Source organism: Salmo salar, chromosome ssa17 (assembly GCF_905237065.1).
Source record: "Salmo salar chromosome ssa17, Ssal_v3.1, whole genome shotgun sequence".
Taxonomy (NCBI): domain Eukaryota; kingdom Metazoa; phylum Chordata; class Actinopteri; order Salmoniformes; family Salmonidae; genus Salmo; species Salmo salar.
Window position 1 is genome coordinate 48654873 of NC_059458.1, and position 23825 is coordinate 48678697.

Below are 23825 nucleotides of genomic sequence, written 5' to 3' on the forward strand. Positions count from 1 at the left end.
TATGCTCAACATCTTAGCTATTTCATTCACCGTCGACCAATCGCTGAACCTTTTTCCAAGTTGTCAAACGGACCATTGAGAAGGGTTTAGAGTTTAGGCAATAACATGTAACCACACAAAGGAGAAGAGGGAATGAAGTAGGCATGTGGAAAGGAAAAGCACTTGTTGACCGGACTGGAGGGAGGGGAGAGAGGGAAATTAGGAGGGAACAGGGAGGAGAGGAGAGGGTAAGAGGAGAGCGGTGGAGGGGAGAGAAGGACAGGAGGAGAGATGTGGGGAGGAGGAAAGAATGTTAGCCCTGGGGGCAAAAATATGGACTGATACAGGTGTCTGAATGGGAGCTCAGCAGTGAGAAAATGAAAGGGTGTTGGTGACACACATCTCCTATTTGATCCTAGACACTGGTCAGTTTAGCTCCCTTGTCGCTTACGTAAGAGCAGCTAGATCAATGGCTATAAGCTGGGCCACAAACCAAAGTGTTTGGTCCTGAGGCAAAAAAAAAAACTGTGGAGGCTACTGAGGGGAGGACCACTCATAATAATGGCTGGAAGGGTGTGAATGGAATGGTATCAAACACGCATTTGATACCATTCCATTAACTTAATTCCAGCCATTATTATGAGTGGTCCTCCCCTCAGTAGCCTCCACTGGTACATATCATTCATTTATAAATAAATACAAATTATGTAATGACTGCAGATTGCCTCTTTAAGACCACTGCGGTCTACGGCTGGTTTTAAATTGTTAACGTGCCCAGATTATATTAGTGACACTGACGTTTAACTCACTGGGTTACAGTATGTTTGTGTAAACAACTTCGCCACCTAGTGGAGAATAGGCACTTGAACAGGATCAATGCCAGTGTCAAATTAATCCCGTCCACCAGCCGGATACCGTATCTCGCTGTCGAGAGTAATTAGCCTGGGAACAAGGTTAGGATCAAATAGCCTTGGAGAGAAAGAGAGTATAAGGATGATACTCAGATTAGCAATAGGATGACATGTGTAAACAAGTGTGCCCAAAAGAGCTGCTGATATATGCCCCAAATCGCTGACCTGTTAGAAGGCAGCTAGCTGACCCAGCACTGCTCCCTGCCTCCCTCTCTACCCGGCAGGAATGGGACTGCAGAGTCATCACTGTCTTTCTCTCTCTCTGCCCCCCAACCCACTCTAATACACACATGCGCATAAACACGTGTACAGTACATGCTCATAAAATGTGATTATTTCGTACATCACTTTCATTACAGCTGCTGATTCATTTTCAATGACAATACACAAACATGCATGGTGACATAACTGTCTGACAAGTAATAGATGTACTCTACATTCACATAGCAGTATGAAACGTACCTTAAACTCTTGAAGTACTCTTCTGAAGGGAGAGGTAAGGTACACATGACATGGTGGAGTGGCTATCCACTGTACTATGTAACTAACAGCAACACAATACAAACCTACATACTATTTTCACAGGATTACATGACAGTGAGTAAACACAGTCCTTTGAAATCTCATTCAAATCTAATTTTGGGATTTCCATTTCATCTTCTTTAAAAAAAATGTAAACAGTCAAACGGTATGTGCTGAAGTTACGTAACATCCAGTAGTACATCAAGGTGGTCAGAATGATGATTGTGTGTGAATTACTCCGCTAAACCCTCTTATTCTCAATCTTACTCAGGGTCACCGTGGAGATAAAACCGAACCAGATGATATTGATATTGGTCAGGAAATGAAAGAGAAGGGATAACGCAGAAGCAAAAGGCTAAGTCCCAAATGGCAGCCTATTCCCTAAGTAGTGCACCCACTTTTGACCAGAGCCCCAAGTAATGCACTATATAGGGAATAGGATGCCATTTGGGACACACAAACAAGATCTGGATCACTATAAAGCCTGTTTTAATAAGCAGCATAAGAACTGGTACCTGCTTTGAAACTGTTGTGGCAGTGGCTTTCTGTGATGTGGTGGTTGGGGTTATTACAAACAGGCTTTACACAAAAGTCAAGACTAATTTCCCTTCTTTTACAGTCTCAATATTACAAAGTGATGTAATAAAACATTTATAAAATAAAAAGGCCTAACACGGTATGATTAAAGAATGTTGTCATGGCATAATTTAGATCATAACATGATAATGCTGATGATTCAATGTTATGATTTGATGGCTCGATGCTATGCTGACTAAACATTATGATTGCTTTTATATTGAAGGACTGTGCATCCGACACACCATTCAATAAAGTAGAGGTGAAATTTTACCCAAATGCCTAAAACAGACTGATGGCCAGTCTCGAGAAAGTACTTAAAACATTTTGTACAAATGTCTGAAAGATACTGAAGGCCACAAAGAAGCTCATCAAACATCTTCCTATTCTATCCTAGTGCCTCATGGACTGGACACATCATCTCATCTCACACAGCTTCCTTGTTCCTGCTCCTCCATGTTTGTTTACATCTCCCATCATCATAAACATGGCCCAGACACCACGCCAACACTTCGACCAACCAATGCAGTCGATGTTGACTGACCGCACTGAACTGAGGCTGGCATGCAGCTCTCGTCTAGAGGTGGAAACCAGACAAAGCCTTCCTGAGAGATCAAAGTCAAAGTCCTTTAATTCCTGATGTGTGTGTGTGTGTTAGAGATCAGAGGTGACACACACACAAACATGTAAGGGTGTGTGTACACACACACACACACACACACACACACACACACACACACACACACACACACACACACACACACACACACACACAGAGATCAGAGAGAGGGGCAACATCAAGCCATCTGACCAGTCTGTCCGCAGAGTCTCTCAGTAGCGTTGCGCAGCAGAAGTGTGTGTGCCAACGCCACTCCCTCCAGTCTCCTGAGAAAAATGCTGCTGTCTGCCTCTGACTCAGGTCTGGGCTCACATCTGCATCAGGCTGCAGCAGACAGCACTGGTTACATTCAGACTCACTCTTAGGAGCAGAGCACAAGTCTCAAATCACTTTCTATTCCCTGCATAGCGCAATGCTTTTCATCAGAGTAATACATCATATAGTGCACTACTAATGACCAAAGTAAGCAGCTGTGAATAAGTGAAAAGATTATGGATATTATGGATATTCATCATAGTTATCACCTTAATTTAGCTATAAGGGAGGGTGAGTGACTCATAATGGGGTCATGATGGAAAGGCAGAAGGGTTGGTAGTCCACTGCAGGCTGTGCTCAGCTGCTCGTGGGTGTATATCAGCAGCATTAAAATCATAACACAGAGCTCCTTGTATCTTAACACTAGGGGTCAGCCATGTTACAAAGGTAAGGACATTAATTCACATCACACAATACAATTTCCCAGCAAGCAGCTCCTCTACTCTGCCTCAGGCCACAAAACAGGCCCCAGCTGGTTTCTCCTCTACTAAGACTCAGGGTCCGTCCCAAAGGCACCCTATTTCCTATGTAGTGCATTACTTTTGACCAGGGCCAATAGGGCAGTAGTGCACTATATAGGGCATAGGGTGCAATTTGGGACACTGACTTAGACACATCCAAGGCTTGTGACTTTATCCATTATCCAACTGTGTCTGCAGGGCTTTAAATTTGTCCAGGCTTTCGTGATGGATGGCGGTTTCCAGCTGTGTGTAGAAAAAGCAGACCTGACCACATCAGAAGAGTACAGAGGAAAGAAGCGAGCCACATCACAGGCAGTAGCCTGAGCGAAAGCACATGGTGCAACTGCTTCACTTCTCTGCAGCGATCTGAACCCCAAACCACAGCTGGAGGAGGGGTGAGAGGAGAGGGAAGGACAGGGCACAGGCTTTGATGCCAAAAAGAGAGAAAAGGGGGGAACGAGTATCCTGCATTGCACTTCCGTGTCCCATCATTGACACTACATCAATGGACACACTGCCCTCAGAGAAGTTAGTTCAGATTATAGCATGACATTCATTAAGGTCAGCCCCATCCAAAACTCCACAACCAAAGAGTCATCATCATGCCCAACCAGCTGGTTGGCCTACAGTCTCCGACAATTTAATAAGGGGTGATGACACCAGATGCATGTAAAGGTATCAATGGATGACACCTGTCTTACTTGAACTCATGAATGCATTTCTGAATGAAAATATAAATATTTTCAGCATCTCCATCTCATTCTCCCAATTTCATTATACCTTGGGAAGTCAGTCTGTACTCCCTGTCCTTGTGGTCACCCTGAGTACAACCAGACCATGTGGACCACAGCTGGCCTTTACTGGCAGCACACAACCACAACAGAGAGGTGGAAGAGAGCCTAGCAACCCTTCAACCAACACACACACACACACACACACACACACCACGTGGACTTCTGAGGCCATTTGACAGTTCAGGCAGGGATTTACTCCACAAAAGGGTTAGATTGCAGGCTAATAAGAACATCTGAATGGAGTGTACTAGTTCCTTTTGAAGTGCCTTGTTCTGGGAAAGTCCGCTGCAAAGACTTCCATGTCAATCTTCACAGTATTGTTGTTTCTGAGCTTGAGAGCGAGAGACAGAGAGAAATGCTGGAAGAGCAAAGTTGAAGGACTACTCATGGCATCACTAATTCTCCACAGCAACCTGTTGTGACACGAATGCATACTTTCCTCACTGACTGCAATGCACTGTTGAGTCGGTGGAGTGTTGCAAGTGGAGCATTCCTTGTATTTCCGAGCAATATAAGGGCATCATCTATACACTACTTATGTATACAATCCTGAATTACATTTATATAGCATATGTAGGGAGATCTTGGCCCATCTAATTTTACAATGCTGACATAACATCTTGCATCTGGGTGCAAAAAACAAAACCATTATGCACACAGATGGGGAATATCATTGAGGTTTCTTGTATACTCAAATCTCATCTCACTTTTGGCACACATTGTGGTTTTGAACAGATGAAACACTGGAAAAGTACCAGAGAGGAAATGTGGGCAATAAGCAGTGTGTGTATGGGGGGGGGGCTTTTTTTGTGGAAAGCACCAGCCAGGACAGGTTTCAACTGGCTCCTCATCCAGCTCTAAGGCTGCAAAGACAGTCATAACAACTTACGTCATTCCTTAGGCGGGTGAGAAGCAGGTTAGTGGGATATGCGGCCTTTGATCAGGAGCAGATAACAGTTGATTTGATGATTTAGGATCAGGTTCATAATAAAACATACACATTTCACTAGTTCATCCACAAGACATGGTCGTCAATCTTTTCAATTGCCTAACCCTAAAATAATACCACATTTGATCCATTTCATCTCAAACAAAACAAAAACAGTACGTTTCATTCTGCCGATTCATTCAACTAACAGCTGATTTGAGATTTATTCTATGTGGTTAGGGTGCCACTTTGTGTTCAATTTTGAAAACTACAACAACAGTATTTTAATTGCATTGACTGCCCCCAATAGGATGTTTTAGGCACTGCTAATCCAGAAAGATCCATAATTTCTGTTCTCAAAAACTTTATTTGAATTACGTTAAAATCCTGCATGAATATACAAACCAGACAACACTTGTTGGGTTAACCACAGCAAAATCAAGAACCAGAGTACTTGGGGATTGAATCTTTATTTTCTCAGCCATTCTGTTGGCTGTCCATCCATAATCCACAGGTATAAAAGTCTAAAGAGTGCAGTATGCATGTCAAGTGTTCAATAACTGCCATGTAGTTATTTAAAAGTAGTGGCCTCAAGATATTTTGATGCTGTGAGCTGTAGGGGTGTAGTATCACAGGTCACACCCACCTAATACATTTACTCCAAATGCTCTTCCTGGTTTGCTCCGATTGGTTCATTTCCTAAAGTCAAAGGTCCACGTGCTCTTCTGGATGTTTCACCGTTTCAGCCGCCTCCTCATTCTCCTCTGAAGGTAACAAAGACAAAACCCCAAGCACTTGAAAATAACTGACCAGCGCTGGAAGTCCCACACCCCTCAACTCATGTAAAACAATATCCTTTCCTTATGGTGTTTATTTGGTCTTTATGTATAGTGTATGCTGCAAAAGGAATGACCTCATTGTGGACATAGAATTTGAGAAAATCTTCAAACACATACTTGCTTGATCATGCACTGATGTCAAATACAGTGTCAACCAAGAGAACCAAGAGTCATCTGATACAACTGCACCTGCAGTATTTCATAGAGAGTATACTGTTACTGTAGTAGTAACTACAGTGTATTTAACCTGCCAAGTCAGAGTGATTTGATTTGGATTTAATTTAATTTGGATTTAATTTAATTCATGGTTGTGGTCAACATGACTTATTATGCAGAATGCAGTTACATAAAACAATAATTCAATAACACAAAATAACTGACTACACTCAATTAAAGTGTGTTGTCATGTATAAAATGCATTTTAAAATCATAAATCAACTAGTCAAAACGTATTATTGATTACCTGGCTCGGGTATTTTGACACAGACTCCCTCCTGTTCCTCGTAACTGCTGGCACAGATACAGATGTAGCTTCCTTTGTTGTTCACACACTCCTGGTTCTCCGCAGTACACACAGCGTCAGGCTGCTCACACTCGTTCACATCTAAACAGAGAACAGATCAACCATCAAATTGGATTTCAGCACTGTCTGATGACTCAATTTCTGCCAATTATTAAAAAATGTTACATTTATTGAAAGCATTAACTTCCCTCAGTGTACTAACTTCATGACTCTATAACCAAGAATGTATTCAAAATAGCTTCTGAAGTTTTATAATTGTATGTTCGGTAATGGGAAAATATGGTCATTTTTTTCAATTTCCTGAAAAGTTTGTTTTGGAGAGAAGGTTCAGACAGAGACGTTTTATAAAGCTTTTACATCAGCAGTTGGCAAAGTATTTGTATAGTAACAAACGGCACCATCCTCAGTGAATTTCATTAAAAAGTGAAACCTTAAAACAAGTTATCCTTTTTACATAAAAACTATAAAATATATTCACGTCACCAAATAATTGATGAAAACGCACTCTTTGAAATTAAGGTCTACAGTAGCCCCAACAGCACTCTGTAGGGTAGCACGATGGTGTAGCCGGAGGTCAGCTAGTTTCCGTTCTCCTCTGAGTACACGGGCTTCAATACAAAACTTAGAATGCTCATGGTTCTCAACCCATTCCAAAGACTTGCACAGTAATTATGGCAACTTCTGGAGGAGGTCCTCCAACCTATCGGAGCTTTTGCAGCATGAACTGACATGTCCATCCAATCAAAGGATCAGAGAATGAATCTAGTACTGAAAGCATACACTACAGCTAACTAGCACTGCAGTGCATAAAAAGTGGTGAGTAGTTGACGCGAAGATAGAAAGACAATAGCTGAACAGTTTTGAACAAATTAATTTCTTGAAAAATTAAGGAGAAACAAGAGAGCTAGCTATATATAGTTGTATTTCTTTCATTTTCACTTTGCTGGCGAAAGCAGCTAGCTAGTTTAGCCTACACTGAAACAGAGAGGGATGCTATGTTAATTAGCTAGCTATGGCTATCCAACACTGGAACTCTTCCAAGTCAAGGTAAGCTTTTAGTTGTATTAATTTAATGCCACCAGGACCTGCTGGTTCAACTGCTGAACTGCATGATTGTAGCAGATTTACTAATGTGTTGGCAATGACGTTCGCTAATATGGTGACAACAATGTAGGCTGTGTGTAGCGGTTATGATATGAAGGTGTTGCTTGGAAAGTTTTCTTCCGCCTGGGCACAGACAGCTGATGTGTTTTGCACTGAAATCCACAAGGGAAGGGAAAAAGTGAGGAGAGTACTTAGATGCGAGAAGAAATTATACAAAGCACCAAATTATCATGCTGTTCGTTTGTGGCTGCTATGAAAGTGCTATGTGCTAAGTGCTATGAAAGTATTCATTCCGGCAATTCTGATGAAAAACATTTAAAACGAAAGCGAACGGAATGGGGATAAATATACCTGAATTTGTCCAAAAGAAACTCTCGTTTGCTAAATTTGAGTATTATGTAGTAGCCTAAACCTATCGATGTTAGGTGAATAAAATATGAATGACAGTCATCCAATATGCTGTAATAGAAATAAGGCCATGCTCATAAAACAAATAATCGTCCTCCCTCATCTTAAACGTCACAGACTGCCAAGGAGTTACGAGCATGTCAATAAGCATTCAACAACATCCATGTCATTCCCATTTCATTAAAAGATGCAATATGTTACTTTTTGGGGTTACCCGACCAAATTCACATAGAAATGTGAGTTACAGATCTGTCATTCTCATTGGAAGCAAGTCTAATGAAGCGGTAGATCTGTTCCATATTTGTCATTTCTATGCTTCCTGTTTTTAAGTATTTTACTTACGGTTTTGTACACCAGCTTCAAACAGCTGAAAATACAATATTTTTGGTTATGGAAAATAAATTTCACAGCAGTTTAGATGGTACAATGATTCGACACTATACTTGCTTGTCATGTCACAAACTGAAATTAGGCAAACAAATAGAATTTCAGCAACCAGGCAATGGCGGAGCGATTTCTGCGTAGTGCATCTTTAGAGCATAAAAAGTATATTTAAGCAAAGTATCTGACTGCTAAAACATGGATCTAGATTTAGCATGTAGAGAAATGTAGGGATAGCATTGCGAGTGGTAATGCAATGTATCGTCCTGCCTTTAAGGTACCTCCATTGTGGACGAGTTACTCTATGTCCAAGACTATTGCCTCTCTGTTACTGGCCAACAGGGTACACAGGCTGGACAACTGACGGTGGCAACATCAGGGAGGGAAAGAAGGATAAAATAATGAATCAAATGACAAAGAAGTGATGAAGGGAGGGAGAGAGGAAAGGAAGATACTTCCTTAGTATTCTACCAGGGCCACAGTGTAAGGTGAGATGTCCTAGCTCCAAGTGTGGGTAACTGCATATGTGGAATGTGACTGAAAGTGGGCGTTGTTGGAAAAAAAAGTGGGCAGATTGGTTGCCACTCAAGACTTTTGCGTGGCTGCTTCCTTGTAGCATTTTAGCAAAGCCGGTTAGGTATGTTAGGAAAAGTAACGTGGTACGTTAGGAGAATGAGGTTTAGGTTAGGAAAGGGGTTAGGCTTAGCTAAAATGCTACAAGGAAGCAGCAAGCAAGCGGTTACTTTTCGATACAACTCGTGTTGATCCTCCCACTTGTTTTTCAAAGCCCACTTTCAGACACACTCCACATATGCAGTTACCCATGACTCCCTACCTGTGCAGGTGCCCTCTGTGTCCTGGTATCCAGGAGCACAGCTCTGGCACTTATCAGGCCCTGCCCCAGTACAGCCTGAACACACCTTGTCACAGCCTGCCAGAGAGGAGAACACAGAGGTCAAATGTTAATACTTGTTTAAAGTTTATTACAAATAGCTTAGTCAGTATACGTGTTTATATTTTCAGACCCTAATACAATAGATGTATGCATCCAACAACATAGTAAATATGGCCCTCTCACTAAGTAGTAAACCAGCTTTACAGTACCATTACAGGAGAACGAGCCATCTGTGTTCAGACAGTACTGATCCTCTTTGCAGAGAGGAGGGTCGTTCAAGCACTCGTTCACATCTAGTGTCACACAATGAGAAGCAACAGGAAAAGTGAATTTGATCTTGATGTCAAATTCATGACAGGGAAAGTACTTATTATGCCACAGAAAAGTATAAAAATGTCTCTCTCACCAAGACAGGCCCCCTCGTCATCTTCCCCCCAGCCAGTCTTGCACTTCTCACAGTCCTCATTGGTTAGACCAGTGCAGGTCTTGCAGGAGGAGTGGCACTCTGTAGTGTAGGGGATTGAGTGGGAAAGGTGGTCTGAGATGCATGCCCTGCTCCAAATACACCCCTAGCCCGTCCCCTAGGCACAATGCTTAGATCTGAAAGGAATGGATGTGTAAATCATTGTTAAAAAATAACATGCAAACATAATAAACCAAGTACCTGTGCATAGTGAAAACGTGTCGTTCCTAATTTCATTGAAGTATCCGTCGATGCAATCCAGACAAAACTCCCCATTGTAACCATGGTCACAGTTGCACCTGCCATTACCCCCTCGTGTTCCATCACCGTCACACACACCGTTGCCATGGCAAGGCCTCTCAGAACCCCCCACACAGGCTGTCAGAAGGAAACAGATGATTCTCATTCACCCATGGCTGGTTGGTATTAGTCAAATAAATGTGGTTTTGGAGGAGTATATCTTTACCATTGCAATCAGGGCCAAATGTTCCCTTCAAACAGCACACATTGATGGTATCAATGCAGAACCACTTATACAGATCAGGATGCTTATTTTGCCTGGATTGGAAGAGCGAGATGTCAAATCACAATACACAATAGACTTGTAGCCTGGAAGTTCAGATATTCCACAAGGACAAATATAGTGATATGGGGTCATGAAATCTGATATCAATGGCCTATGCTCCAGGAGAAGTAAAAGGCCTAAGTAAGTTAGGGTTTTTGCGCTAATGGGACATGTGCTGCCCTCTTGTTCTAGCTGAGCACTCAGGTCAAGTACTCACCTCTTGAACCACCAGGTCTCAAAGTGGTCCTCATGCTCCTCTACCATGTGGTTACAGTCAAAGCTGCTGCTGTCACACAGATTCTCCAGAATCTCAACTAGGCGGATCTCACTGAGGAGAGGGGGTGGAGGGAAAGGGAAGAGGAGACAGAGAAATCAGCATCTATTGTGCCACTGGGTCAACAGAGAATACGTGGTCTTGGTCAGCATGACAAATAGGTTTAGCAATCACTGATCAGAGCAAACAGATATGTGATAAACACAGCAACAGTCCAGCATTAGGGGGAATCGTTTGTGTGATGAGTGGTGTATAGGAATCTTACCTCGTCTCATATTTGGAAAGTGCCCTCTCCTCCCAAGCAGTGTTTCCTCCACCAAAGTTCTGCTTTTTTGTTCGGTCCAATCCCTGTTGGTACAGTAGTGTGAGGATGAAGACTAGCTAACCAGACACAGATTATGGCAGTCATTTGATCAATGGTGAAAATGTACTACAGCACTGTCTGATAATCTGGGTGTAAAGAGAACACATATGTTAGCTAGTTATTTGGTCTGACTCCCACATTATAAACTGGTCTAACGTTAATTGACTCACTAGTATACCGGTGTTATGATGCTCAGTCATATTACATAGCCTACATCAAGGTCAGAAGAGGAGGACTTAGTTACATTAATGCATTTCAAGCACAATACACCATCATTGGTTGCCCACTGGTAAATAAAAGTACATCAATTGATTGTGGTTTGAATCAGACCAATTGATAGTACTGCCCTGCTAGCCAAGGCAAATGATGCACAGAAGAACATTTCAAACTTACCTTAATGAAGTTATCAGCTATCTGTTTGCAGGTATTACATGAGCTTTTTAAGTCTTTTGCATAGGTGCATTGTGATAAAATACAAGCTAGGCTACAAAATAGCCACAATAATTGACTGAGCGATAGCATTCTGGATAGCTACAGTAGTTGGATAGCAGTTGAATGACTCGAAGTATCACATCATAGCTAACGTTATACCTTAGCTACTTGCCAGAAAACTTCCTATCCCTAAAAACATGCAGCACAGAGTCTAGCCACATATAAAAAAATTATTGGAAGTCAGCTAGCGTTATCTATGCAAAACATTCGAAAATAATATGTACTTGCAGGTAGAAAAAAATAGCTACTTTTTTCGGGACAGGCTCTTGGTACGATTGTGGCTTGTCGTGATTTGCCATTTTGCCCATCAATCACTGTAAGTACCAATGATATTCTGCCACGCGCGGTACACCCGTCTTCATTCTACCCACGTGGAAAAATAAATTAACATTTCCATATTTTTGCGCAGGCGTCAACTTCCTATATACTTTCACGTCATGGCAGAGAAGAGAGCTGCGTCTGGGAAATCACTGTTGTTTTTACTCATTTCGGTGACTCTATTACATTTGTTTATTTGTCCTTTTACAAAAGTTGAAGAGAGTTTCAACTTACAAGCAGTGCATGATATTCTTTATCACAGACTTGATTTTGAAAAGGTAAGACAGAGCTACGCATACAACAGCCAACTAGCGTTAACGGTAGCTAGCTAAAAGGTAGCTAATCTTCTTTACATATGCATGGTGCAAATGCTTGTTGACAGTTAAACTATATTTTTCATCTCTTGATAACGCTTTCTACAACATTACCTGCACGTGAGTCATTTTGTGCCCACCTAAACAATGACAAATAGTTTAGGCTCCCGAGTGGCGCGGTGGTGTAAGACACTGCATCTCAGTACAAAAGGCGTCACTGCAGTACCTGGTTCGAATCCAGGCTGCATCACAGGCTGTAATTGTGAGTCTCATAGGGCAGCGCGCAATTGGCACAGCGTCGTCCGGGTTTGGCCGGGGTAGGCCATCATTGTAAATAAGAACTTGTTCTTAACTGACTTGGCTGGTTAAAAAAATAATAATTAAATGCCAGAACTCCATTGCTGATGCTGACAGTATCTTCCAACTGTCTCACCAGTATGACCACCATGAATTCTCTGGTGTGGTGCCACGGACATTCCTTGGTGCTGTGTTCATATCAACGGCATGCTCCCCATTGTTCTACCTCCTGTCACTACTGGAGGCTTCCAAATTCTACACACAACTAATGGGTAAGTCTTGCTGCTATTATATGATATCCATAAACAATAGCAGTGCAATAGAGAAGACCTGGGTCCAATAGATTTTTCACTTTTGGGACTACTCAATTGTTTCCATAGTGCCAGACAAACTAAATCAAGTACAGCTTGACAGGTCTGTCACAAATCAGTCCACTTACTCAAATGTATTGATGTGTACCTTTTTGCTGTCCAGCGCGGGGTTGCCTGGGAGTGTGTGTGACATTAGCTCTATGGCGCATGCAGAGGGAGGTTCGGAGGCAGTTCGGGTCGACAGTTGCGGGACTGTTCTGTCTCACCTGCGCCTCACAGTTCCATCTCATGTTCTACAGCACGAGACCCCTCCCCAATGTATTTGCACTGCCAATAGGTAAGAGACACCGATATATATATATATATATATATATATATATGACATGACTATAGTATAAACATTTCTTGGATGAAAATCTTGATGAAAATACTGTTGGAGACAAGCCTCATGTAGGATAAAATCTATAATAAAAATGTCCACCAATGTGTTAGGTGCTACAGAAAGGATTTTTTTGCATTGTAATGTCAGATAATGTCCATAATAAATCTGCAGTAATAGTGGAATGATAGTGTTTCACAGTATTACTTACCCGCAGTGTTGTGATTGGCTGTGATATTTGCCTATTGATTTCTCCCGCGGAGTGGCACCTGTTGTCAAAATGGGAAAGCTGTTTTGACTTTGTGGCTATGTTATGTATTGGAATGTAGTGGCCAATGTAAAAATCGCTCTGCCATTTCCTGGTTGCTACAATTCTATACTGTTCTCTCAATTTCAGTGAGAAAACAAGCACGGCATATTGTAGGGAATCATTGTACCATCTAAATCAATGTGAAATATATTTTCCATAACAAAAAATATAATTTGTACAGCTGTTTAAAGCTGGTGGACCAAAACTGAAAGTAAGGCCTTCCCTGTAGCTCAGTTGGTAGAGCATGGTGTTTGCAACGCCAGGGTTGTGGGTTCCATTCCCACGGGGGGCCAGCACGGGGGGGAAAAAAAATGTATGAAATGTATGCATTCACTACTGTAAGTCGCTCTGGATAAGAGCGTCTGCTAAATGACTAAAATGTAAATGTAAAAATGTAAGGCTCAATTACGAGTCTCATGTAACATCAAAATGGAATGCGGTGATATTTGTTTTGACTGGAGCCTAGTGCTGTTGCAATTAACCTAGCTTACACATACTGTTGGTGAACAATTCTAGGTGTAGCACCTTTAAAATACACTACATGACGGTACCACGTTGAAAGTCAGTGAGCTCTTCAGTAAGATGATTCTACTGCCAATATTTGTCTATGGAAATTGCATGGCTGTGTGCTTGATTTATACACCTGTCAGCAACGGGTATGGCTGAATCCACAAATTTAAAGGGGTGTCCAAATAATTTTGTGTATATAGTCTATTTTAAGTCCTTTCTTCCAGCAGTTTCTCTGATAATCATATGCAGTTAAATGGTCTGTTCTGTTTTCTTCCTAGTCCTGTTGGCGTTCACTGCATGGATGGGGCAGAGGTATGGGTCCTTCATCTGTCTCTCTGCTCTCGTCATCATCGTGTTTAGATCAGAACTGTGTCTCTACCTGGGTCTTATGCTGCTCATGTCACTACTGAGCAGGAGGCTGGGGATCCTTCAACTGTTCTACTATGCCATTCCTGCAGGTGCTCTGTCACTAGGTAAATCTGTTATCAGCAACACTAATTATGGTCCTTGATAACTACTTGGTGTGCAGGCTTTTGCTCCAGCACTAACACAGCTGACTAGGCTATAGTAGTCAGGTGTGCTGTAGCTTGCCTGGAACAAATGCATACATACCCTGTAGTTTCAGGATTAGAAGTGTTATAAATATATGTGCTCTTTAGATAAACGTCTAATTTTATCTTCTCTCTTTCAGCTTTGACTGTCTGCATTGACTCATTCTTCTGGAATAAGCTGCTTTGGCCCGAGGGCCAGGTACTCTGGTACAACACCATCCTGAACAAGAGCTCCAACTGGGGAATATCCTTCACTTCACTAAATGCTTATTAACCCATAACAACGATGCCCACACAGTCAACTAATTAAATCATGCAACGCAGCTTGACACCTGCTTCTCCTTGATCGATTCTGAGTTAGTATCAACGTTTGTGATAATATTATAAAAGTAATGGGGTCATTTTCCACTCATCACGGAGAGCCCACTTTTGATCTGAAAACAACAACTTGCTATCTTTCCTTGACTTTCTTCTCCAGTAAACCTCCCCCTTTCTGTGGTACTTCTACTCTGCTCTACCCCGTGCCCTGGGCTGCGCAGTGCTGTTCGTCCCCCTAGGCCTGCTGGACAGACGGACGCGCACCCTGCTGCTGCCTACTGTAGGATTTATCCTGCTCTACTCTTTCTTGCCCCATAAGGAGCTACGCTTTATCCTCTACACCTTCCCTGTGCTGAATATAGTGGCTGCACGGGGCTGCTCCTTCATGTAAGGAGAGAGGCTGTTATTGGCATGAGTGTTGTCTGTTCAGGGAGGTTTAGTATAATGTTGGGGGAAAAAAACATGATTAGTGCTTGTTGACATTTTTGGCCTTCAGGATGTTGGAGTCACAGTTCAATTGTCTTTCGGGGGACATATGGTGGGCTTTAAGTGTGGACAGAGAAACCACATTATTTAATAATGTTGAACCTTTTCAATTCTCGGTCCTACAGTCTGAACAACTACCACAAATCTTGGATGTATAAACTTGGCTCCTTAATCGTGGTTGGCCAGTTAGTGACAAATGCTGCATATTCCAGCATATCACTGTACGTGTCCCATCACAACTACCCTGGAGGCAGGGGGATGCAGGTACTACATAAACTAGTACCATCTACATCAGGTAAGAGCAGTGATGTAGTGGAGGGTAAACAATGTTTACACACCTTTTTTTTAGCAAGCATTTCACCACCTTTTGCGGAAACATGTATTATGTATAGTAGCGAGCGTTAATTTACTCGCTGCTATCAGTGTTTACCCACCTATTTATCTTTTCACTATATCCCTTGGTAAGAGGTTATAAAAAAAAATGTATATCAGACAGTAAGGGAAGTATCATGGTTGCAGAAACACTGATTAAAGGCTGTATGTAATCAATTGCTTCTCCTCAGATGTCTCTGTTCATATTGATGTATTTGCTGCCCAAACTGGAGTGTCACGTTTCTTAGAACTGAACAGAAACTGGAGGTTAGTTTGACTAGGTATTCTACTCTGGAATATAACTGTTTCCAAACTTCTAAAGGCATTCTAAGGATTCAGCTTTGTGTTCTATTGTCAGGTATGACAAGAGAGAAGACGTTGGCCCTGGACACCCTGATATGAAGACCTACTCCCATGTTCTGATGGAGGCCAATGCCACTCAGATAGCACTACTCAAAGACTCCCACATGCCTTTGGCCTTCATCCAAGGTTACAGCAACATGTTGTTGAATGCCTTTCGGTTTCCTTTCTTCAGTATAAACCTGGGAGACAAACTGGTGTTGCTAGAAAGAGTACCCAACCCTGAGCATCCCAGTTGAACTGACAGTGATGTCGTTTTTCAGGATTTAGTATTTTCTCATGACCAAATTGTAAATAACCAAAACTAAATTGCAGTGTATTGAAAACAGAACAGTCAATCACTCTTTTGGGCTATAAGTTGGTTGGAGCCAGGTATTGGTAGGGTAAACTGAGATCACCTGCTTTATTTGTAATAGGTAAAAGACTAGAACGTGTCTGGCTATGCTAACTTAGATCTCCATTCACATGCAAAGTGTATATAGGCCTTTCATTACTTCAACTGAAAATGATCCATGACAATACTTATTCTCCAATTATACTCCACCAAACCAGGTAACTGGTTTACTGTCGAACACTTCCTTCAAACAAAGTGGTCAGATAACCGCATTTCTTTTTCTGAAATAAGTTCAAAGAACTCATTATGCTATTGATCCATTTTAATGTGTTTATAGTTTCCTATATGAACAAAACTGCTTGTCGTGAGCTTTGGAATAAAACTGAGGAAACGTGAAAAATACATTGTCCTGTGTGTTGACTTACAAGGAAGTACTTGAGGCACTATTACATGTTTCAAGAGGTTACATTTAAACATTTCCTGGTGACTGTTCCATGACAGTGATGTTTTGTAGGGAGAATACTAAGTGAAACTGGCAGGTGGTGCCTGAACTTTTCTAGTAAGAACATTTTTTTGCTACAACGTCCACTACCGAACAGGTCCAATTTTGTATACAAAAGAAACCAGGAACAAAGGATTACATAAGAAATCTTTATTTACAAATGACAACAAATTGCATGGCTCCAGTCTGAAAGCTTCCACATTTATCAAATTAAGTTCAGAAATCATTATTTATACATATGTACATTACTTGACAACCCATAATTTAATCCCTTAAATAAGCTTAAAATTGTGCTAAAGACATTTTCAAACAAATTGCTTCTGAAACAGCAATATCTTGCATAATATTAAATATTTCAGCAAGTTAAAGCAATCTCTAAAATCAACAGTACCATGAGCCACAAATTCACAATGAAATAATTAAATAACAAAACTTAACATCTTTCAGTCACAGCATTTATTTTTGGGCCATGTGTTCATTTAGGAAAAAAACCCAGCATTGTTTCTAAAATTAAGCCATTTAAATTGAGACTTGATTTGCACAAGTATTTACAGCATTTTGACCTGAATTAGTTTTAGATAAGGCACAAGGAGAGAGAAGACAACTTTGACATTGAAAAAAGACAAGAACAAATATTCACAACCCCTACTGCTACATACAGCCCTCCCTCCCTGACACATTGCTGACTGATGCAAGTTCTAAAGTGTTTCAACAGTAGTACACAAATGCAATTAACAATTCCAAATGCATTCATGTTTTCAAAATGAACCTCATATCTATTCTCCTTTAGTTACCCCTGAATCTAAAAGGGTCATTTCACAGTTCTATGAATTGGACCTTGATAAGGAGCTCCTCATAAGCAATGGTTTTAATCAGTGCTGATAATAAATTAACGGTAGGTTGACCTTTAGAAAGAGAAGCCCCTCCATGTTTTCTAGTAATGGCATGGGCTGATTCAGAGCACAGTTCACACTGGCTGTGCTGAACAGAATCTCTGCTGGGACAATGCTGGGAGGGCAGCCCACGTAGCGGACAGCGACTTTGGCAAGGTCAGGCCACAGTAACTTCTTCAGGTTCCAATAGTCCAGTGGATCACAGCTTTGATCAAGTATGTCCTCCTCCAAGTATTCCAGCACTGCCAGCTCTGATGATTTTGGCTTGTCCTCCTGTTTTATCTTGTGTCTGATGTCATCCATGAGTGCCCAGAGGTTGTCCTTGTTGTTTGAGGGAGAGCTATTTGATGACGCTGGGACCTCCCCACCACATCCGTTGGATAGTGAAGGCTGTGTCTCAATTGAGGTAGAAAGGGACACCTGAAGTTCACTGATGAGGTCTTGTTTGCATTGCTCCGCCTCTTCCTCTGTGAACAAGGAAGCCTTGTACCGCGGGTCCAACATAGTTGCCCACGTGTACCTGGGGTTGCGTAGGGTTGATGACATCTTACTCACCATCGCTTCCTTCAGAGACTTGAGCATGTTGTCGATGCCCATCGTCTCGTCGAAGAGCATGTCTATCTTCCGGTTGAGGATGTGTATCAGTGGTATGACTTGACCCAGAGTGGCAGTGCGATTGCTCATCTCCCTGCAGGCCACTTCGAAGGGCTTCAACGCATTGCACACCGACTGCATCACTTCCCATTGGTCGCAACTGATCATTTCCCTGAAGTTGCACTCTATCGACATCTCGTCGACCGCTTTCTTTTGTTCCACCAGACGTTCAAGCATGAAGAAGGATGTCCTCCATTTTGAGGGAACGTCCTGGATGAGGCAATTTTCAGGTAACTGGTAAACCTTCTGCAGTTCGGCCAACTTCTCCTTTGCTTTGTCTGAGCGATACACACGCTCACAGATCTTCCGAGCGATGCTTAGAAGGTTCTGAACCATCCTCTGACTCTTTATGGCTTCACTCACAATTAGGTCTATGGTGTGTCCAAAGCACTGCACGATGACATGGTCGTTGTCCTCCAGGACATTTGCAATGGCATTGTTGTCGGTTACAGTGAATCCTTTCTTCAGCCCTAAGGAGCTGATCCAGGTGTCCCAGAAGTATTCGAGCTGCTTCTGTATATTGAGCATGTCATGGTCACAGTCTATCTGTGACACACTGAGGAGAGCAGAGCAGTGAAAGTCCTCGCCCTGAGGTCTAACACATGATTCGTATGAAACCCAGTGAGCAGTAAGAGTCAGAAATTCCCGAGTCTGGCTAGTGACCCAGATGCTTGTTGTGAAATGGACGATACCACTCTCAGCCTCTTTCAGGTGTGTGACAACAACCTCCTTCACCCTCTCATACATGTCTGGTATGGCAATGCTGGTGAAATAGGAAGATGAGGGTAGAGAATATTGAGGTTGAAGGTACTCCAGTAATCGGTTCAAACCAGTGTTCTCTACTAGGGCTGATGGCTGAAGATCCAGTGCAAGCATTTCGGCAACAAGTTTGGTGATTCTTTTGGCAACCGGATGGTAGTCATCAAATCTTTCACAGTTTTCGTCATACACAGATGTGTCCATGAGTTCATGTTTAACGTGAATTTCAGCAGACGGCACATCACCTGAGATAGTACTGTTACTTTCAAGAACATGTCCATGAAATCTCTGCATGTGCCTGAATAAACAACTAGTTCCGAGGTTTGTCGTCTTTTTCCCCCGACTTATTGTGCGGCTACAGTGCAAACAAACCACCTTAGTGGGATCGGAAGGGGAAATAGAAAAATGATTCCACAACTTTGATGTCTTTTTACTGAACACAGAGTTATGTGGCTTTTTCTCTTTGGCAGGGCTGTTAGTCAGTTTGGCTGGAACAGCCTCAGCGGCAGAGAGAATAGCGTAGGGATGAGGTGAGGAGTCCTTATCGTTTGTACTTTTTTGGTTTTTGAGGACATCAGGGTGCCTTCTCATTAGATGCCTCATCAAACAGCTGGTTCCGAAGTCGCCCCGTTTCCCCCGGCTGATGACACAGGGGCAGTATCGACAGAGGGCTTTAAGCTGATCCCCTGGAGAGACGATGAAATGGTGCCACACTTCGGATTTCACCCGTTTCATGATTTTTTTGTTTTGTTGGAAGATTGAACTCGCCGGATCCTCTTTCAGGCCTGAGCCCTCTAGGGACAGATCGCATGGTGAGGAAGGTAAAGGAACATCCTCATCTCGAAGTCCAAAGCAGAGATTGAGGGAGGAATCCTGTTCCGATTGGTTTGTGTCAGACTCCTCCTTCACATCCATGCTTTCATCTTCATTATGGGGCACTTCGTCAGATATTGTTTCTGGGGAGGATGGAGCGAAGAGTGTTTCTTTTTTAACATCCACTACTGAGTCCTGATGCAGCTGAGAGCGAGACAATAGCGTTGGTGGGTTTGTATATGGTGGTGGGATGTTGGAGCCCTGTCCATTTTCTTCAATGACAATTTCTCTGTGAGCTCTCCACATATGGCGAATCAGACAGCTAGTGCCCAAGTCCTTTCCATTTTTACCCCTGCTAAATTCATTCATGCAGTGTATGCATACTGCTTTGGAACTGTCAGCAGGTGACAGGTAGAAATGCTTCCACACAGCTGATCTTCTACGAGAACTTGAGTTTTTAGGAGTTGCAGCTAGGCGCTCAGACCCACCTCCATCCACCGCTTCTTCATGGTTGTTGTTGGAATGTGAGGACGAGACTGTGCCAGTGTCGTTTTTGGCACCCTTTCCTAGTTTTGGTTCGAGTTTTGGTAACACTTCTTTGGATGATATGTCAGAGCCCTCTGCTGAAGAGGTGGACGGTGAGGAGTTCTTTCGTGCGGCGGGAGTAGTAATGCTAGCTGCCAGGCTTCCGTTATTTGAAGAATTTGAGGGGGATATTACCAATGAGGCAGCAGAAGCAGTCAGAGTGTTTGAGGAGAGGTCGCCATCTTGTAAAAGCACAGTGGGGTGAGCCCTTCGTACGTGCCTCATTAAACAACTTGTACTGAGGTCCTTCTCGTTCTTACCTCGACTGAACTCTTTCATACAGTACATACAGATTGCTTTGGTACTATCACGTGGAGATATGCAGAAATGGTTCCAGGCAGGGGATTTCTTCCTGGGATTAGAATTAGCAGGACTTCTCATGGATGACAATAGGCTTTGAGTGACAGCATCCATCGCAACATCATAAAGAGTGCTTGTGTACCCACTAAGCATACTACTGTAATCATCTGTATTGTCTCTTGTAACAAAGGGGCCTACAGAACTATCATATGATAACCTTTCATCCTCTTGGGTCCCCTCCTCCATACTGTTTGGATCCTCTTCCTCAATATGTTCAGATGTGTCATTTTCTATCTTGACCTCAGTGTTTAGATTTAGGCTTTTGTTTGAAATGGCTGGAGAAGTAGGCCTAAGATTGTTCTCTTTGTCACATGCCTCACCTGTTTCATTGACAGACCCATTCATTTTAAATTGTCCAACAACCTGAGAAATACATAAATTGTCTGGTTCCTCCTGGTGAATTGAAGCCACGGGGGAAGAGTCTTTAGCCAGTGTTTTAGATGGACAGGAGGTTTTTGCATCTGCAGTGTCATGGGGGGTAATGCTGTATGATTTAAACACGTAGCCATCTTGCCCCTCAATTTTTAGACATGTTCCTTTTGCCTCTCTTTTCTTGTTTTCTGTGCCATTAGTTTCTGAGTCTACTACATCTTCTTCACTCTTAAGAGAGAGGTCTTCCTCTCCATCCATGTTAGCTCACCAAAGTTCTGCGAGAAAATCTAATTATCTGATGCAGCTTGACAAAAGTTAATGAGTCATGGGTGTGAGAGCATTTCTCACATCAACGTTTCAGTCTGTTTGTCCAGATCAGAAGGAGCAAGCTTGTAGTCCATTTTCTCCATTTACGAATGTGTCGAAGTTTCCACCTTTTCTAGTAGGATCTGGAATGAGAGAAATTCAATAAACATTGATATTTCAGCAAATAGCAGATAAAAACAAGTTGACAGACTAGAAACTGTTTACATGTCAGGCAGCAAACCCAACGGACCTCATATTACCCTTAAAACAGATGTGTTAGGTTATATTATATATTAGCCATGCTTAGCAGTACGACAGTGTAGAGCCGGGGTATTCAACTCTTACCCTACGAGGTCCGAAGCCTGCTGGTTCTGTTCTACCTGATAATTAACTGCACCCACCTGGTGTCCCAAGCCTAAATCAGTCCCTGATTAGAGAGGAAAATCAAAAATGCAGTGGAATGGGCTTTGAGGTCCAGAGTTGAGTTTGAGGAGTGTAGAGTGATACTAGCCTACCATTATGTAGGTGGTACCCCACCCAAAACATTTTAATTTAAATGGGTTTCAATGTTGGTGTGCATTGCTTCCAACAATGAATTTAACTTTGGGGTCCTTTAAGCCCCATCTATGACAAAATGTATAGTCTGACATTAATTTGTGACATTTTATTAATATTCAAAGTAGGTATGATGATAATTTAATGTCATTATATCATGAGTATAATTTCCCAATGTATGATTGAAAAATAGCCTAGATCACAATACATTGTTATTGGTTATCAAATTAATAATCGGTTTCATGGTTGCCAGTAAGTAAACCTACATGGTTGCCACAGTAAGTAAACCTTATTTTATTAGCAACAATGCCTTTAATTAGCCTACAAATAAAACTGCTTATTACAGGCACATTGAGTGTTTATTAAGATTAACTATCCCAGAACAAGAGACAAATGGGGAATTAATCGTTATTCATGCATGCAGCCACCAGCAAACCACAAATGTTTCGCCAAGATTGTAGCAACCACAAACATAATCCGATCTCACAGGTGATCGGACCATATTTATGTATGGAATCTAGACAAAATAGCTACCGCAGTATCATACTCATTTTCTAGCTTGAACGTTATCCAACTGCTAGTTAGCGTGAAAGCTAGGTAGCTACAGTAGCCTTATTTCCTGATCCAACGTTAGCTAGCTGGCCACTACTTTTCCGGGTAGTTAGCTAACGAGCAACATCCAGGATTAAGGTGACACGTTGATTTGCTATTAGCTATTTCAAACTCAACACATAATTTAGAGCCCATTTAGGTAATGCTAATCCTAACCTAGCTAGCCAGCCAAGTTAATAACAATGTCAGTGTCAGAGGCTAACTAGGTATCACATTAAACCTAGCTACACAAAAACAAACATGGGTTTCTAAAACAGAAATCTGAAACCATAATTTCCCAAATTTCAACTACATATATGAAGCAGCCTATTTATTAATTGGGGACAGTGTCCGATACAGAACGGACCCTGGTCGTGCCAGCTAGCTAAACCACACAGGGCATAACCTGCCTGGTGAGACAGAACCAGATTGTGCCCTGGTAATGGAACAGAAGGACCAACGGAATCAGCCCAGAACATTACTCACGACGTTATTTGGAGAGAAAAAAGGAGACCCCTAGAAAGCATATTAGATCAAGATAGTATACATACCTTGAAATCGTGGTTTATGTTTCAGTTACTAAACAGTTAAATACGACACATTTGATTGATCCGGGGGGGGGGTTACTTCATTGCTTTGTCTCCAAGCAGTTCACATTCAGTTGAATCAGGTCCACACAGCATCGGACGGAAGGAACACGCTTTATGATGTCACTGGGTTGAAGGGTTTTCCAATATGGCGGCAGGGACAATAAAAGGCGAAATATTCGTCGATAAAGCAACACTTCTTAATAGATCAAAACATATTACTTCTTGATAGACATCATAGACATCATGGTGCATTATTAACATTGTCTGCATATGCCATCGCCAATACACAGACACTAATCAATTTTACCAACGGTGTTGTTTGTTTTCCTCCTGTTATCACTGCTCTTACATTTTAACCTTACCAACGGGGTTTCTTGACCTGAAGGGTCTCTCACAGGGGCACTGAAACCATCACGTTGGGCAAATGATTTACACACAAAACTCGACACTTATGCATATGAACACATGTGACTTCTATAAGCACAGGCAAAACAGATTGTTATGAAAGGCTTGCTGTATAATAGTCTGAGAACAATGTGAAATCTAAATGTTACTATGTGTGGAGTGAGTAA

General features: G+C 42.0%; 3 protein-coding genes across 4 annotated transcripts; 1 reads left to right on the forward strand and 2 right to left on the reverse strand.

The window, feature by feature from the left end:
- Positions 1-5556: 5556 nt before the first annotated feature.
- LOC106575997 (cysteine-rich with EGF-like domain protein 2) lies at positions 5557-11694 on the reverse strand. 2 transcript variants are annotated; one of them, XM_014152792.2, is made up of 11 exons: positions 11315-11694; positions 10823-10905; positions 10501-10611; positions 10185-10276; positions 9920-10096; positions 9662-9760; positions 9465-9548; positions 9196-9291; positions 6408-6548; positions 6062-6133; positions 5557-5869 (listed from the first exon to the last, which is right to left on the reverse strand). In XM_014152792.2, exons 1-11 carry the CDS (start codon positions 11441-11443, stop codon positions 5811-5813), a joined length of 1143 nt encoding a protein of 380 aa, XP_014008267.1. In that variant the 5' UTR covers positions 11444-11694; the 3' UTR covers positions 5557-5810. The 2 variants fall into 2 exon arrangements, with proteins under 2 accessions (XP_014008267.1, XP_014008268.1); XM_014152793.2 differs by lacking the exon at positions 6062-6133 and having other exon boundaries at positions 11315-11693.
- Positions 11695-11832: 138 nt separating this feature from the next.
- Positions 11833-16673, forward strand: alg12 (ALG12 alpha-1,6-mannosyltransferase). Its single transcript, NM_001140438.1, has 9 exons — positions 11833-12009; positions 12482-12614; positions 12817-12990; positions 14131-14325; positions 14544-14647; positions 14885-15108; positions 15333-15502; positions 15771-15846; positions 15938-16673. The coding sequence occupies exons 1-9, from the start codon at positions 11851-11853 to the stop codon at positions 16176-16178; spliced, it is 1476 nt and encodes a 491-aa protein (NP_001133910.1). The 5' UTR covers positions 11833-11850; the 3' UTR covers positions 16179-16673.
- Positions 16674-16910: 237 nt separating this feature from the next.
- On the reverse strand, positions 16911-23608 carry zbed4 (zinc finger, BED-type containing 4). The gene is made up of 2 exons (XM_014152791.2): positions 23215-23608; positions 16911-21660 (listed from the first exon to the last, which is right to left on the reverse strand). The coding sequence occupies exon 2, from the start codon at positions 21467-21469 to the stop codon at positions 17648-17650; it is 3822 nt and encodes a 1273-aa protein (XP_014008266.1). The 5' UTR covers positions 21470-21660; positions 23215-23608; the 3' UTR covers positions 16911-17647.
- Between the last annotated feature and the right edge of the window lie 217 nt (positions 23609-23825).

Bases quoted from the DNA above. Each gene is read 5' to 3' on its own strand.
- LOC106575997 (XM_014152792.2), bottom strand. From the start codon at position 11,443: ATGCTATCGCTCAGTCAATTATTGTGGCTATTTTGTAGCCTAGCTTGT. The intron at 6,549-9,195 runs GTAGGGAGTCAT...TTCTCTGTTTAG, and splicing joins CACAGAGGGCACCTGCACAG to ATGTGAACGAGTGTGAGCAG. The intron at 5,870-6,061 runs GTATGTGTTTGA...TGTTACCTTCAG, and splicing joins ATCAGTGCATGATCAAGCAA to AGGAGAATGAGGAGGCGGCT.
- zbed4 (XM_014152791.2), bottom strand. From the start codon at position 21,469: ATGGATGGAGAGGAAGACCTCTCTCTTAAGAGTGAAGAAGATGTAGTA.
- alg12 (NM_001140438.1), top strand. From the start codon at position 11,851: ATGGCAGAGAAGAGAGCTGCGTCTGGGAAATCACTGTTGTTTTTACTC. The intron at 12,991-14,130 runs GTAAGAGACACC...TTTTCTTCCTAG, and splicing joins TGTATTTGCACTGCCAATAG to TCCTGTTGGCGTTCACTGCA. The intron at 15,109-15,332 runs GTAAGGAGAGAG...TCGGTCCTACAG, and splicing joins GCACGGGGCTGCTCCTTCAT to TCTGAACAACTACCACAAAT.